The sequence below is a fragment of the Phaenicophaeus curvirostris genome, chromosome 9 (genome assembly GCF_032191515.1).
Source record: "Phaenicophaeus curvirostris isolate KB17595 chromosome 9, BPBGC_Pcur_1.0, whole genome shotgun sequence".
In the NCBI taxonomy this organism is placed as follows: domain Eukaryota; kingdom Metazoa; phylum Chordata; class Aves; order Cuculiformes; family Cuculidae; genus Phaenicophaeus; species Phaenicophaeus curvirostris.
Window position 1 is genome coordinate 28,949,052 of NC_091400.1, and position 14,611 is coordinate 28,963,662.

A 14,611-nucleotide genomic window follows, 5' to 3' on the forward strand; every position below is an offset into this window, starting at 1 on the left:
AAACACAGATCACCTGGGTTGGAAGATGTTGGAGAGGAGAAGTCTTCTGGGACCTTCAGGTACCTAAAACTCCATGACTACAGCATGGCAATTTTTCCATGACTGTGACAATATTATTAGGGTTTTGGTGCAGTGAGTTTTTTTTAAACTCATGACAGAGCAGAAAAGCTTAAGGATACGAGTCTTAAACATCACAACAAAAGAGAAGGCTAAAAAAACCTCAAATCCTTGCATTTTTTTCCTTTTGGCACTGACAGGGACATGTATTGACAGGACACAAGACATCCTCCTCCTGCTGTTATCTCCTTTCTGATACATACATCACCCAGCTAAAATCGTAGGAATGAACACTCAGGGAAGGGATTATTACCTGAACGGACCATGATACAAAGAGGTGCCAATATCAGCAGCAATCTGACACACAGAGAGTCTATCACATTAAAATCTGTGTTTTTAGGGAAAAAGTAAGTTGTACCTCTTCCTTGTAGATGTGCAGTTTGTGCTTTGGCAGGTCAGAGGGGACAGGTTGAGTGGGTGTTCACTCAGATGCTGAAGATAAATTTGTTTTACATGACTTTGGACATACATAGACACAAATCTCCATTACAAAATGTGACTCCATTACCCAGTATTCACAGCAAAGAATCAATGACAACAGTGCAGGGTGTGCTTTGGGAGGAGACTCCTGCCACCATATACGCATGGACAAGGAGAGCAATTGTTAATGCTTCTAGGAATGATCCCCTGCAGACTACCAGCAAGGTCTGAAGAAGATACACAGCCAGTTTTGGTGGAGATCAGTCAAAAGCTAGGAAGCTAGTGCCCGCTTTCAGGAAGCACGTGCTGTGCAAAGCCTAGTGCCTGGCAGGGATGTGGATTGGGCTCCAAGACAGGGATTATGAGCAGAAATGAATTGTTCCTTTTTGAATACTTCATTTCCACATGCAACACAAAATAACGGAGAATTCATCTGAGGAACTGTACTTCAGTGTACTCTGAATTTACTAACCGCCTAAAAATAAATACATGAAACAGAGAATGCTATAAGCAAATTAAAGTGCTGGCATCTTTCCCTATAGAATTTTATGAAGGCAACACTGTTCTTCTCTCTGCAAAGCCTCCAGGAGAAGCTGAGATCCTAGGACTCTAGCATGTGCCAGAGAAATGCCACTAGATGCAAAAAGAGATGCTGGATGTACTGTCACATATCTGCTCTTATTCAAAGACATCGGACCCCTGGGACTAAGCATCAAAGTGGAAACATCTAATAGAAAATTCATTAAAAGCAGGTTCAGCCTCAATTTTAACTCAAAACCTCATTTACAGTCCTCTCTGTTTCTGAAGCCAAAAAGCAATACCCACAAATGTCTCTGCAAAGCAGGAGAATCCTCTCAGTTTTGGACCGGTATCTTTACATGCGTTGTGCAAAAAGACAAAATATCCTGGGCGCTTGATGATGCAAAGCAGAATTCAGCGCTTCCCCTTTGCTGTTTTTGAAACACTGCCTCAATCTTGTTAGAAACAAATTAAAAAAAAAAAAACAACCAATAAACAAAAGCAACGGGAAACCTGCCTAAGGAGCAGATAGCAGAACCATGTGAGGAACACCCAGGAGCTTTGCGAGCAAAGCCTGGGTGCAGCTGGACGCACCCGTACTTTGTCTGCCAACCTGTAAAATGACATGGTGTTGGCTGTGAGGCCACCGCTCCTCAGGCATGTAACGCTTCTGCGCCACGTGGGCTGGCAGATGACTATCAGTAGGAGATTACAAGGTTTCCAGAAAGCAATTTTTATCTCCTGTCTCACCCCTAATTATTTATTTTACAGTCCCAGATGATTACATTTTGCCTGTGTGTTCGTTATCACTGCGATCAAGCTGACTCCAGCCTGCCCACAGGAGGGAGGGAGTACACATTCCTATTGTCTTTTGATAGCCAGCTCTCCTCCCTGCTCTCTCTGCTGAGCAATGTCGAAATGAAATGCTGAAAACCTCACATTCTGCAGTACAAAGGGAGATTAAAACACGGTTCTGAAAATATAATATTCTACTGCTGCAATATATCTGGGGAGTGAAATCTAAAGCAGGCACTTCTTTATTAAATTGCACCAGCAAGTATATTTCCCTCTCCATTATTGTTATATATTTAATTGGAAGGTACAGCTCTTGGGTTGCTCTACTGACAGACACTGAACAAGCAAAACCTTGTGTTAACTTGGTTTAAAGCTGTCAACCAATGCAGCACTAGCAACTACCATTATCAGGAAAACATCTGCGCAGAGAAAACAGCACCTGCCCTACCCATCAGACTTATTTTTTTGCATGCTATGTACACAAGGTTTGTAGTTTCACGGTACATACAGAAATGTCAAGCTTCCCCATATCTCAGTTCTCCCCTCTGAAAAAGGGGATCATTCTCCTAGTCCATCACACGTGCCAAGGCTGTAGGGCAAGGACAGAGCAGCACTAGCTCTCCTGACCCCACATACTTCCCTGGACCGGGGGTTTGGGCTGTAAATAGGACACAGTCCTCTTTTCCCTTCAGGGGACTTGGCACAGGGCTATTGTCCCACTGATTTATGGTGTATGGGAAGAGAAGCTTGGCTGTGTTAGAGATTATGATATTTGACCATAAGAAGGTCTCCAGAATAGAAATTCCAGTCTTCTTATCCTCTCCATTTCCAGTATATTATATCAGTGTATAAATATCTTCTCTCACTGTTCTTTTCTTTTGGTGTATTTATGTCAGGAGAGGAAAAACAGATCCAGAAAGCAGCAGTTTCTCTCCTGATGGAGCTGAAGCCTTTCACTTCAATGCACAGCACCAAAATGACCCAGGCAAAAGTAGCCTCAACTATACAACCTTCACTACCATTGCTTATACCAACCTATGCTAATATTCACTCAATCACAGGAAAAACACTTTGCATCTCAATGCCCATACTAAATATATCAGCCTTATACCACGAAGCTATAGTAAATACCTGTACCCTTAAAGCCACGTATTGATACCATCTCATTACTGTGTCTGCAATAGCTGAACCTTCACATTTCACTGTAGTGCAGACTGTTGCCATTACAGAAGAGAAAAAATGTTACTTGTATTAAAGTAATACTTTTACTTCACTTAAGGTGAAACCCCAATTGTCACCTCACACTGAAATGTTGCAGTACAGCTGCCAGCTCCAGCATTTGCATGTAAAACAGTCATGGGTCACAGTTTTTTTGGCTGAGTGACAGCACAGGATTATAATAGAAAGTATATTCTGAGAGGTCTTGTTTCTCTGTTTGGTATTTGTTTGTTCAGATTTGTTTCCTCTATCTGTATTTCAAGCCCTTGATCATATAAAAGCATGTAATTCATTAACAAAATTTTTCAGCAGTTTTGTTTGGCAATAGAAATGGGTTGTTCCCCTGCAAAACTAATTCAGCTCAAATGACACTGGCACACTGATCTGTGCTTCTATTCACAAAGTTCAGACAGAAGAGAAGAGAGAAATAGTACTTTTCTTTTGACCAAAAAAGAATACTAAAAACTCATTGGAACAGGTTGCATTAGTATTATACATGAAGATTTTGCCTATTGCCTGCTTTTCTGACTGAGGGAGCAATTACTGGAACCTCCTCTGTCCTGAAACTAAGCTTTCAGAATGTCCTCCAATACTGGACCATTAGATCCCAATGGATCCCTTGTACAGTGTCTCCATGTAGAAGTGGTAAACATACAAGAAGGACAGTCAGAAATGCTCTAAACTTCTGGAGATCTCTGAGATTTAAAGGATAAGATGGAGACTTCTACCATGACCTGAGACATATTTCACCTCCTGATAAAACAGAAGAATTTTTACTGAGGGGATAAAACGCAGAAATCTTGCCTCTTGTATTCCCTTTTTAATATTGCTTTGTTAAAGGCTGTGTTAAACACCTGACAAAATGGAGCACAAAGCTGTGGGGAAATGAATAGTGAACTCTCCCTCTCTAAAACACTTGAGATTTGTCTTCCCATTTCCACGTTCCCCTGGACACTGCCAATGGCCTGTAAGCCAAAACTGCACTGATCGTACTTTCACTGCTCCCTCTGCAAAGCTGGTCAACAAATTCCCACCAGAAAGACTGTCCAGGACACGCCTGAGATGCTGCCAGTGTCAGTGTCTTTAGGGCAAAGCCATCCTACCTCCACACTTGCCTTCACATGCTATTGACCTATCTCAGTTTTTCATCTTTATCTACCATAGGCTCAAGTATATACAGGAGTCAGCACTGAAAAATCTCCCTAACATCTGTTCAAAGTTATATTTCCTTGACATTCATAATTATGACCTTTGTCAGCAAATCATTTAAGCATGAAATTAATTTTGAAAATAAGTAATTCCATTGACTTTACCTGGATTGCTCATATACTGAAGTTAAAAGAACACTTAAGTACTTTGCTGTATACAGACCTATTTCTGACTGAGTGTAAAACGTTTCCAGTTGCAGAAAAACAGCCAGTAGTCACATACTGTTCCGCTCTCCAACTCAGATTTAATCTTAGAGGGCTTTTGTTTCATTTACACAATACTAAGCCTACTTTCCTCTAAGACTCACACACTGCAATCAACTTTAAGAGAATTTAGATGTGCATACGTTACTTTCCTTTGCTTAACAGAAGTGCATCAGTATTATTGATGTAATGCACACCAGTACAGTCAGTTGCTGTGAAGGGTAGTTTATTTTGCAGCTGATCGATGATTTGCTGATTCTGGAAATCTTTCCACATGACAAGTGTTTCTAAAACATTTAAGGTACTACGGAGCTTAAGGTTCTCAAGAGTGCAATCATATTTTGCAACTAAATCTTAGTAAGAAATACACTTGCAGCATAAGCTCGCTAGCAGGTTTTCTACAAATTGAATTCATGGCAAATAATTCTAGTTTTGTAATAACAAATGTGCAATGACTGAAAATTAGTCACTAAAGCATTTAATGAATATGTACAAAAGTAAACTTAACTGCTGGAAACCATAGAAAAGATTTTAAACCCTAAGCTGTGAAAGTTAGGTACCAGTTAACTCTTCCAGAACTAACTAACAACATCTTGCCCAATACATATGAACATATCTCACTGTGTCTAAATATCAGAAAACACCAAACTGACATTAAATATTTCCATAGATAACAGATGGTTTAACACATCAGTCGCCACTTGGGGTTCCCTAATGCATCTGAATCATGTTTTGAAATACAACTCAAGGTTTGGAAAATCTCTAAGGTTTTCAATAAATGGAGTTTAATGTCAAGACTACTCAAAGCAGCTGTTTTCTACTAACCATGGAAAATCACATCCAGGCTTTTTTTTTTTTTTTTTTTAATGACCCAATGCAGAAATTATGTAATTTAGGGGTCCCATTCACGTCCACCCCGTCATTCTCCAAGACGGAACATGCTTTACATGAAACTACAGTAAAATGACAGCACATACACCAGAGCTTCATAAGTGTTGTCACTTATTACTCAAGAAATGATGTTTATGTTTAACACTCTGCTTCTACCTAAAGCATGCTGATTTAATGGCTATTCCAATGCTCAACATCAATGCTTTGAAGATATTTGAGCTGCATGTTTCATGCCAGCATGAGGAAGATTGAGGACACAGAGTCTGTGTGCACATCTACTGGTCCTCTCTGCAGCCTTGGAGACTCAGGGACGGGAGTTGCAGCATGGAAACATTGCTCCCTTCTGCAGGTATGTGATGACCTCACACCTCTGGAACCCACAACCTCTCTTAGGTCCAATCTGGCCTGCTGCCACCAGCTGTTATTCCTCATCCTTTGCTCTGCAGAAATGCATTCTCTCATTTCTCACCCGGACATTATATTTCACTCCATGAATCTGTGGGACCCTCTGGAAGAAGCAGCAGCAGCCTTCATACTGCAAAGCCTCACCTCTGCTGCCACTTGTGCTTCCATGCCACTGAAAACATGCTCAGTGCCATCATTACAGACAGAAAAAAATGCAACCACTGACTTCCACAGACAAGCACAAAGGCCTTGAGATTGCCTGTCCTGGGGGATCACATGCCAGTCGTGCGGACTGATGCACTGTTATTCACTGAAACAGGTAACAGACAAATAAACCTCCACATCCACCCACCAAAGCAACAACTGCATTGACTTACAATACCCAGACCATAGTTTCTTCTGAAAATCAAAATCAGTGATATCAGAAAAAACAAAGGGAGAAATGATTTTGCAAAACTACGACCAACATTTTCTGTGGTTTGGGATCTATAAACTGCCTCATGCTACAAATCCCAAACACATGCAAGGCTAATTGTAGCATTTTACAATATTTTCTAGAAGCTCCTGCTAAGACGAAGAACATCATGTTGTTAACATCATATACGACCCTTCTAGAATATAAATCTTCTGGTGGACACTCCACCATAGAGATAGATAAATTAGAAAATAACAATTGATAAATACTATATTTTTTAAGATGCAGAGCTCAACATCTCCAGCTTTGGTTAGTGAAACAGATGCTATTAGGAGTTAATTTACTATACTTTTATCTATTGTTTTTAAAAGAGATGGAGATTGCATCTTACAATTTTCTAAATCTGAATTTACTACAGGTACAAGAGAGTTCGGTATGTTCAGCAAGCCTGTATTAGCAGTTTTATGTTCTTTTAATCGCTGACATGGAACGTAAATAGTTTCCTCAATTGCTGCATACTTCCCATTCCTGAAGGAAGGCACACCCTTTGACGAAGATTAAGAGAATATAAAGTTAAATCCCTGTTTACTAAAGGAATTATATCCTACTTTAATTACTGAAACAGAGCAACCTGTGCATGGGGAATCTACATACCCCTCAAGGATAGGAAATGAACAAGTAAGCAGTATTAAAAATAACACAAAGGCAGCTCAAGGTTTGGGCCTGATGTTGAATAATGAAGGGAACTGTATTTTATTACAGCTGGGTAATGTAAGGTTTCACCCAAGTAACTGGAAATAAAACACATTTTGTGTTGTTTTACTACAGAGGCCTAAAGAGGTGCCCCAACATATTCCATTGAAGTTGTTCATCACCAGTCCAAGGCAGCGTATACCTGGCATCCCTTGGACATTTGCTTTCACATGCACATTTTTCCCTCTTAACACATAAAGCAGCACTGCTTACATCTACAGTCTCTCTATTTACAGTAAAAAAATACCTCTATCACCTTCATTTCACAGTAGGGAAACCTACAGAACAATTCTGAAGGTCAGCTATGACTTTGATGACTTTGATTCCAGTTGTCATGGACTTCCTGAGAAATTACCTCATTTCCCTGTAGTTCTGTACCTCTCTTTAAAAACTCTATGGGGATTCTGTCCATGGGACCACCTCTACAGTTGCCCATGGTATCCTTCTCTGACAGCTTCTGGTCTTGAATAGGAGTTATCAAGACCGCATGGAGGAAGACACAATACTTACAGCCCACAAGTAAGGGCTCAAGGTCTGTTTTTGTCACGCGTTGTGTGAACAAATATTCTATCATAAGCCCTTTGAAAGCAAACTCAGAGACCCCCATTTACAAGTCCAGTTCCTTGAGCTGACACTGACGGCCACTGCACAGAAGCAAACATGGTCACTGGCAGCACCAGGAGGGATAAATCCTCCAGGAAAAAAAAAAAATCTGAAGACCGTAGGGTTTTCCATGTTACTGTTAAAAGAAGGACTTACCACAGGAAAGGAGAATAAAACCCAAATCGAATAATCAACAGGAAAACACTGAGAGGCAACACGTCCACTTTCAGTCACATGTGATTGCAAATGACCACAAAGATTCTTGTTCTACAGGCAGCGCACAGATACACACACTTCAAATTGTAACAAAACTCTCTTGCTAGGGGCCTGTTCCATAAGAGACTGGTAGCAAACTTGGGCCCATGTTACACATAAACCATCAATTTTAAAATTATAACCCTTCTCCGAGAACCTCCAGTACAAAGTGAACATGCAACAAGGGTACTTACTCATTCCTCTCCAGATCGATGACTAGATGTTTACTTTCAGCTTGTATTACAAACTGCAGCAGTGCTGGGTGATTCTGAAAAAGGAAAAGAAAGTTGGCTTAGTCTAAACCCAGAGCCCATCATCCTGCATCCTGACCTGACAGGATGCTGGACACATATAGAATTATAGAATAGTTTGGGTTGGAAGGGACCTTAACGATCATCCAGTTTCATCCCCCCTGCCATGGGCAGGGACACCTCCCATCAGACCAGGCTGCTCAAGGCCCCATCCAGTCTGGCCTTACAACAACTGTTGTTTCAAGACCAGGTCCTACTTGGGAGACAAAGCTACAAAGAGAAGTGTTTGTGGTCACAGCTGTTTAGCTGCTGCTAAGTGCAAACAAACATGGAGAGGCAGCACGGCATTGCAGGATTTTACACCCAGGTCTTACAGACACCATGGTGCGCCCCTAAGCAATTGCATCACCTGCAACTTTGCACATCAGAGAACATCTTGTCTGGGAAGAAAAGCATAGCGATGCAGTACACATCAATTCCAGAGACTTCTGATACAGTTTTGATTTTTCTCTTCTTCCTCTCTGTACAATAGCATAACTACAATGAACACTAATACAATCTCTTCTTAGTGCTCAATCTTGTTGTACTATTTTTTAAAGTGAGGTACAGGTAATCAGGTTTACAATCTGCTTGTCCATTTTCAGTTTAAGATATCCATGTGCAAAGCTAGTATCTCCTGCATTAAGAGCAGAGCTGCAGTGCAGTGATCACAGTCAGCACTGTGGCTCTAACTGAAACACCTTCTCTTGTAAGGCTGAGAATGCTAAATATTCACATGTAGAAATGTGTATAAGATTTAAGACCATCACGTACATGAAACTAAGTACAGGCATGCTGAACTGTTTTATCTTTACAAACAGATAAATAATGTATTTTTTAACTTTTCTTAAGGCATAGTTAAATTTTAGCTTAAAAAGAAGAATTGGTGTTGGGACCGTTAAAAGTACAGTCAACAATACTACCAGGTACCTCTGCGAGAAAAATACAAAAAGTATTTGTACATATACAAGTATTTAAGAGAATTCTCTAAACAAGACATCAACAGCAGAGCACACGGAAATCCCAGTTGCGCTCCAACACAGAACAGGGATTAGGACATCTGGATTGCATTTCCAGCACCATCAGGACTGCGTGCAATCTTCATATTGCCATTCCCCTGATTATAAAACAAGTCCTTTTTAATCTCAAGCATCTGAAGGTAAATACACTATTTTTTCGAAAGCTGCGAAAGAGCATCAGAAAACTCTGGTGATCCATTCGCTCTCAGAGGCAGGAGGGGCTGGAGGCGCAAACACTTGTTTGCCAAAAGGAGCAGTGCCCCAATACAGGCTCTTGAAACTGTACTTCAAACAAGAAAGCACAGTTTACAATATGCTAGTTACTCTTAATCCAAAAGACAGAACTGACATACATTTTAAGACTGTTTACACTTAACTTACATTTCATTAAACAAACTTAGTGGATTGCAAGACAGTATTTCCTTGTTATGAAATTCCGACAGTAGCTCAATAAATCAGTTGTTCTTCTGTGCACTCAATATGCTTTTCTGAAGATTTATGTCAGCCAATTGTAGTACTGAAGCAGGATAATTGTAGGGCTATAGCATTTGATTGATTTATTGAGAAATGTGTCTGAATTTGTATTTGCTCCAGTGGTGCCTTGATGGAACCCCCAGCTGCGTGACAGGCAGAGCACCCCGCCCATGAAATGCAATGATTTTTCAATTTTTTTGAAAATTGTAAATGTTTATTAAAAAAGTAAAATTATGAGGAGGCTGTTGTAGACTAAACAAAATTGTAATTTTGTTAGAGTAATAAATAGCTGACAACTCCCCAGCATCCTGAGACATTATTAAGCACAGATTGTGACTAAGATACCATTGCTTCTTTCTAAGTGTCCTGCCCCACTGTTCATGCAAATTCAAACATGCTTTCCCTCTCCCCATGCAAAATATCAACAATATTGAAATTCTGCATCTATGTGAACTTTGCAGAAACGAGATCCCACTAGAATGCTAAATAAATGCTTCAGACTATCCTTGGCATTCAGCAAACACATGGGAGTCATTTACTGGCATGAATATTTAGAAGCAGTGTTGATTACTACCTTCAATTTAGCACATTGGTTCCAAACCCTGTAAGATACACATACTATAGAGTTTTGAGATAGTAAAGTACAATTAATTACAAAATAACACAGTAAATAATTAAGATATTGCAGCAGCACAAATGCATTCTTTTCAGCTAAAGGCTCTGTGTTAATATGTAAATGATAACTATGTTTATTCATGAGTTCACAGTGGTACTTATTTGACAGTCAATTGATGTTAGTAAGTTGTAAAGTTAAAAAAGCAGCTGTGGAATAAAACAGATCGTTACAAGGCAAAAACATCTCTCAGAGAGTTCCTAAAGCTGAAACTTCTTATTATTGAGCACAGTAATAACTCCAGTTAGGATGCTGGATGGCTTTGCCTGAGACCCAGGTTCGGATTTTTGCTTCACCGTAGATTTTTCTTTCAAACAAATGGCTCATTTCCTTCTTTGCCATCTGGGAAGCAATGAAACTGTACTTTTTCTTATTCTGACTGGCAGTTATAACCATAAATACTGTAAAAATTACACACTGTTCAGGTGGTATGTTGGTTGGAAATATATAAGCACTTAAAATTATACATACATAATGTGAAAGAAAAATAAATATAATTCAGAAATTATATTTTATGTTTTGGGTGGGGTGTCCGCTTTTTCAAAATGTGTATCCTTGTGAAATGAACTCAGATGTTATACTCTACTTTTTTTGCAGCGGTAGTGGAGTCTTCCCTAAAGCACTTGCACCACTCTGCTACAAGACTTTAAAAGCTCATTTTGGACCTCATGAAGCACCATAATACAATCAATCCCCTTACAATTCATATTTTCAAAACTGAGTTGCAAGGTGAAATGGGAATTAGCATAAATATAGGTATTAGATGGCTGGTTTATATTTTCTATTAGAATAATTGAAAAAACAGTTGTAAGGAAGCATACTTTTCTCCTCAGAACATTTCAGAAGGAACCGCTTGTTATAAGACTTTCTTAAGAATCACACAAAGTAATTCCCATGCTGATACCAAAACCTATTCCCACATTGATTAATGGGATAATCTAAAATTATCAAATGTGAAAGTAAGGCAAACCTTAGGAGAATAGCATTATTTAAAACATAGTAAATAATTTTGTAGTTTCTACCTTCTTTTCTCTACAGATTTGTGTCTAGTGCTTTCTACTCATAAACTGCAATTTGCTGCTTTCTTTTTGGCAACCTTTTTTTGTGGAATATGAGAAGATTTCATCAATGCACTTAAACTGTTCCCTGACATCCTAAGAGGCAGAAACAACTTCAGGATGATTGAAGCAGTACTTTCTGAAACTTACTCCTCTTATTTGGAGCGTTTCCCTTCAAAATCTATTTCAAATTGTATTAGGAGAAAAGGAAAAACATTCTCCCAGTAATTTGCTCTGTGCTTGCTTGCTTAGGGATGCTGGTTTGAATTGGCATCAGTGAAACAATATTCTGAAGAAAATCAGTGAAAGAATAAGGCAAGGCTAAGCAAGAATTCTCTCTGATAAAGCAGACAACAAAAATTAATAGAGCGCTACTTGAACAACTGGAAGCTTGTGAAGCAGCCTGTTTCTGAGTCACACAAGTTCTCCTGTTTTCTTACAATGGAATGAAAATCAATACACAATAATAAAACTAGTCCAACTGGTACATGTTTTTATGTACTATTAAAGTTTATGCCCTCTATTAAATCACATTGATCTCCAGATGTTTACATAGAAAGAGAAAAGAAAGGATGGTTTGGGGATTAAGGGCTTCCCATGTGAACCTGGAGATGCACTCAGGAGCCCAGCTCAACCATGAACTTGTGTTTTGGCTGAGACAATTGTGTTTCCTAGTAGGAAACAAACAGCAAAACCCTCAAGTTGCACATCACCTGTTACACCTCATCTACTTTTGTGCTTCCTTTACCTTTTCTATCTTTTTCCTTCAACTTACCTCCGCAAAATGGACATAGCATTAGTTTTCATCCTCCTGTCCACTTAGCATGCAAACTGATTTGAAGGCTGCTGTCTAAACACAGAGGTGAGCAAATAGGTGTTTCTTGTGAAGGAATCACGGCATTACAAGAACTGTGGCTCAAACATAGCAATAACACTTCTTTTTCCTTCAGTTCCACCTGTTTTATCGCATCACCATGAATACCAAGACAGATTCTCAGAAGCAGATTTTGAACTTATACTTGCAGAGACTACTTCCTTGTAATAATATACGGCAGCCTCAAAAAAAATTATAGATCAGTTTTTATTCCTGAAAAAGTAGTAGCTGTCCATTTGGAGTAGATTTGTTCACCTTGGTGGGATGCGAGTTCTGGAATTTGGACACAAAATAATTGTCACTGAGTATATTTTTCTGCACAGTAATGTAGGAAAAAGCCTTAATTACTGCTGGATCACCTCTTCTTTTGGGCTGTGAAGCTGTATTCAGCTTTTCCCTTGATACTGCCTGTTCAGATTGAGATTTGAAACTGATGAAGTGGACGGTCCTAATTAATGCCTTTACACCTTCCTCTCTATAAAGGATAAAGGATTTTGCTGGGTTAAGAAACATAAGTTAGACTAGCACATACAACTCTAAATCAAAAATATTCTAGCCATTAGATAATAGAAGTAAAAGGAAATATCTATAGACAGAGGAAAGAGTAAATAAACTCAAAACAGTAGCATTAATTCTTCTGGAAAGATAAATGCATTTTCAGTTGTACTGGGTGTCCAAAACCAGTATTTGAGAATAGAGATCAGCTCAAATATAGTACAAAAAATTATGATTATGCTTCTTGGGTTTCAAAGTTTTAAATTATATCCTAACATGGTAGACTGAAATAGGCAGGTTTGTTTAATCCAACAAAGTGGTTTCCAGTTCCTCTAGAACTGCTATTAACTTTACTAAAGCCAACCTTGCAACAGGGCTGACTTTGTATGTGCACTTAAGTTGACCTGCACCCACAAAGTGCCTGTCACACGCCAGGCCACAGTTTGCATGAACTGTCCTGAAATGGGTCAAAACTATCTTAAATGGGTCAAATTGGCAAGATGATGAGGAAAAAAATAATCGCAAGGAGAACTATGGATTGCAATTAGTTGCATGCAACAAGTCTTTGACATTAAATATGGAGCAAAACCAGAAATGCAGCAAAATCTCATAGACATAGTTTAGTGTTTGATAGGAATGGTTGGACTCGATGATCCGGTGGGTCTTTTCCAATCTGGTTATTCTATGATTCTATGATTTAATAATTACTTACCTGGGCTTTAAGTAAGAGAAAACACACCATCAGTGACAAGCACAGAAGACATTCTTGAGTCCATTGTAGCCTTGTACAGAGCTTGTCATCACTGTACCAGATCACAGCAACAAAGTACAATTTTCTCATAGGATACATAAAGAACATAGAAATCCAAGAAGCTAGTGTCATTTATTTTGACCAGCACCCACAAAGCCAGCCTGGGTCTGACATTTATGTGGCCATGGATGGCCACAGATTCACACTAGGTATAAGGAAGAAGTTTTTTACAATGAGGGTGGTGAAACACTGGCACAGGTTGCCCAGAGAGGCAGCAGATGCCCCATTCCTGGGAACATGCAAGGTCAGGCTGGACTGGGCTCTAAGCAACCCAATCCAGTGGAAGATATCCCTGCTTACTGCAGAGTGTTGGACTAGGTGACATTTAAAGGTTGCTTCCAGGTTGCTTTTAATCCAGAGTTTTCAACTGTGCAAAAAGCACTATCTCTAAGGATAAGACCCTTTCTCCTCCATAATCCTGAAAACATAAATTCCAATGCAAAATAATAAGAGTCATAAGTTTGTGCTATCTCTTAAGCATAACTCTGGAAATTAAGGCCTTCTGAGATATATCAGATCGTAGCATTCCACAAAAATCGAGATGCTTTTTCTTGTACTTGAATAGCTAACACCAGGAATTAGAAACTGCATACCTGAGGAAAAAGTACATTATTCCCTGTAGGGATAAACTCTATACCATTTTCTCCTATTTATATGAAAATACCTTTTTTCCTCTCCTTATTTGTTACATATTGATGTTCTGTGTTGGTGGCTTCACAAGCTAAAAGGTATGTTTATAGGTATCAGATTTTTGGGCTGGTATTATCCCTTTACTATCTGTAATACACAAAGAGGATAAACCTGGAAAATCTATAAGAAAGCAAGCCACCTAGGGAAACTTACTATGGTAACTGGAATTCATTCCAACAAATGCAAGCTTTCTACAAAGGATGTACATTTAGGATAATTACAATCAGCAATGACCACTAAAAATTTCATGCATTGCATTTATATCAATTTTTCTCCCTTTTCTTTTGGCTTTAGTTTAGAAGCGAACATAAGAAGGTATGTTCCTTGCGAACACCTCCAAAACCAAACATTTAATTAATATTGTTTTGCAAGTTCCTAAGAGCAGTGAATTCAGCTGTGCTTTCTTTGCTGTCAAATGACAAAC

The 14,611-nt window shown here is 39.1% G+C and overlaps 1 protein-coding gene across 1 annotated transcript in view; it reads right to left on the minus strand.

Annotated features, from left to right (window-relative positions):
- The window catches only part of ADAM12 (ADAM metallopeptidase domain 12), a 183,633-nt gene that overhangs the window by 128,663 nt on the left and 40,359 nt on the right, over window positions 1-14,611 (minus strand). The window contains exon 3 of the mRNA XM_069864168.1: window positions 7,998-8,071. Coding sequence (XP_069720269.1) covers window positions 7,998-8,071 — 74 coding nt within the window. The remainder of the gene's footprint in view (window positions 1-7,997; window positions 8,072-14,611) is intronic.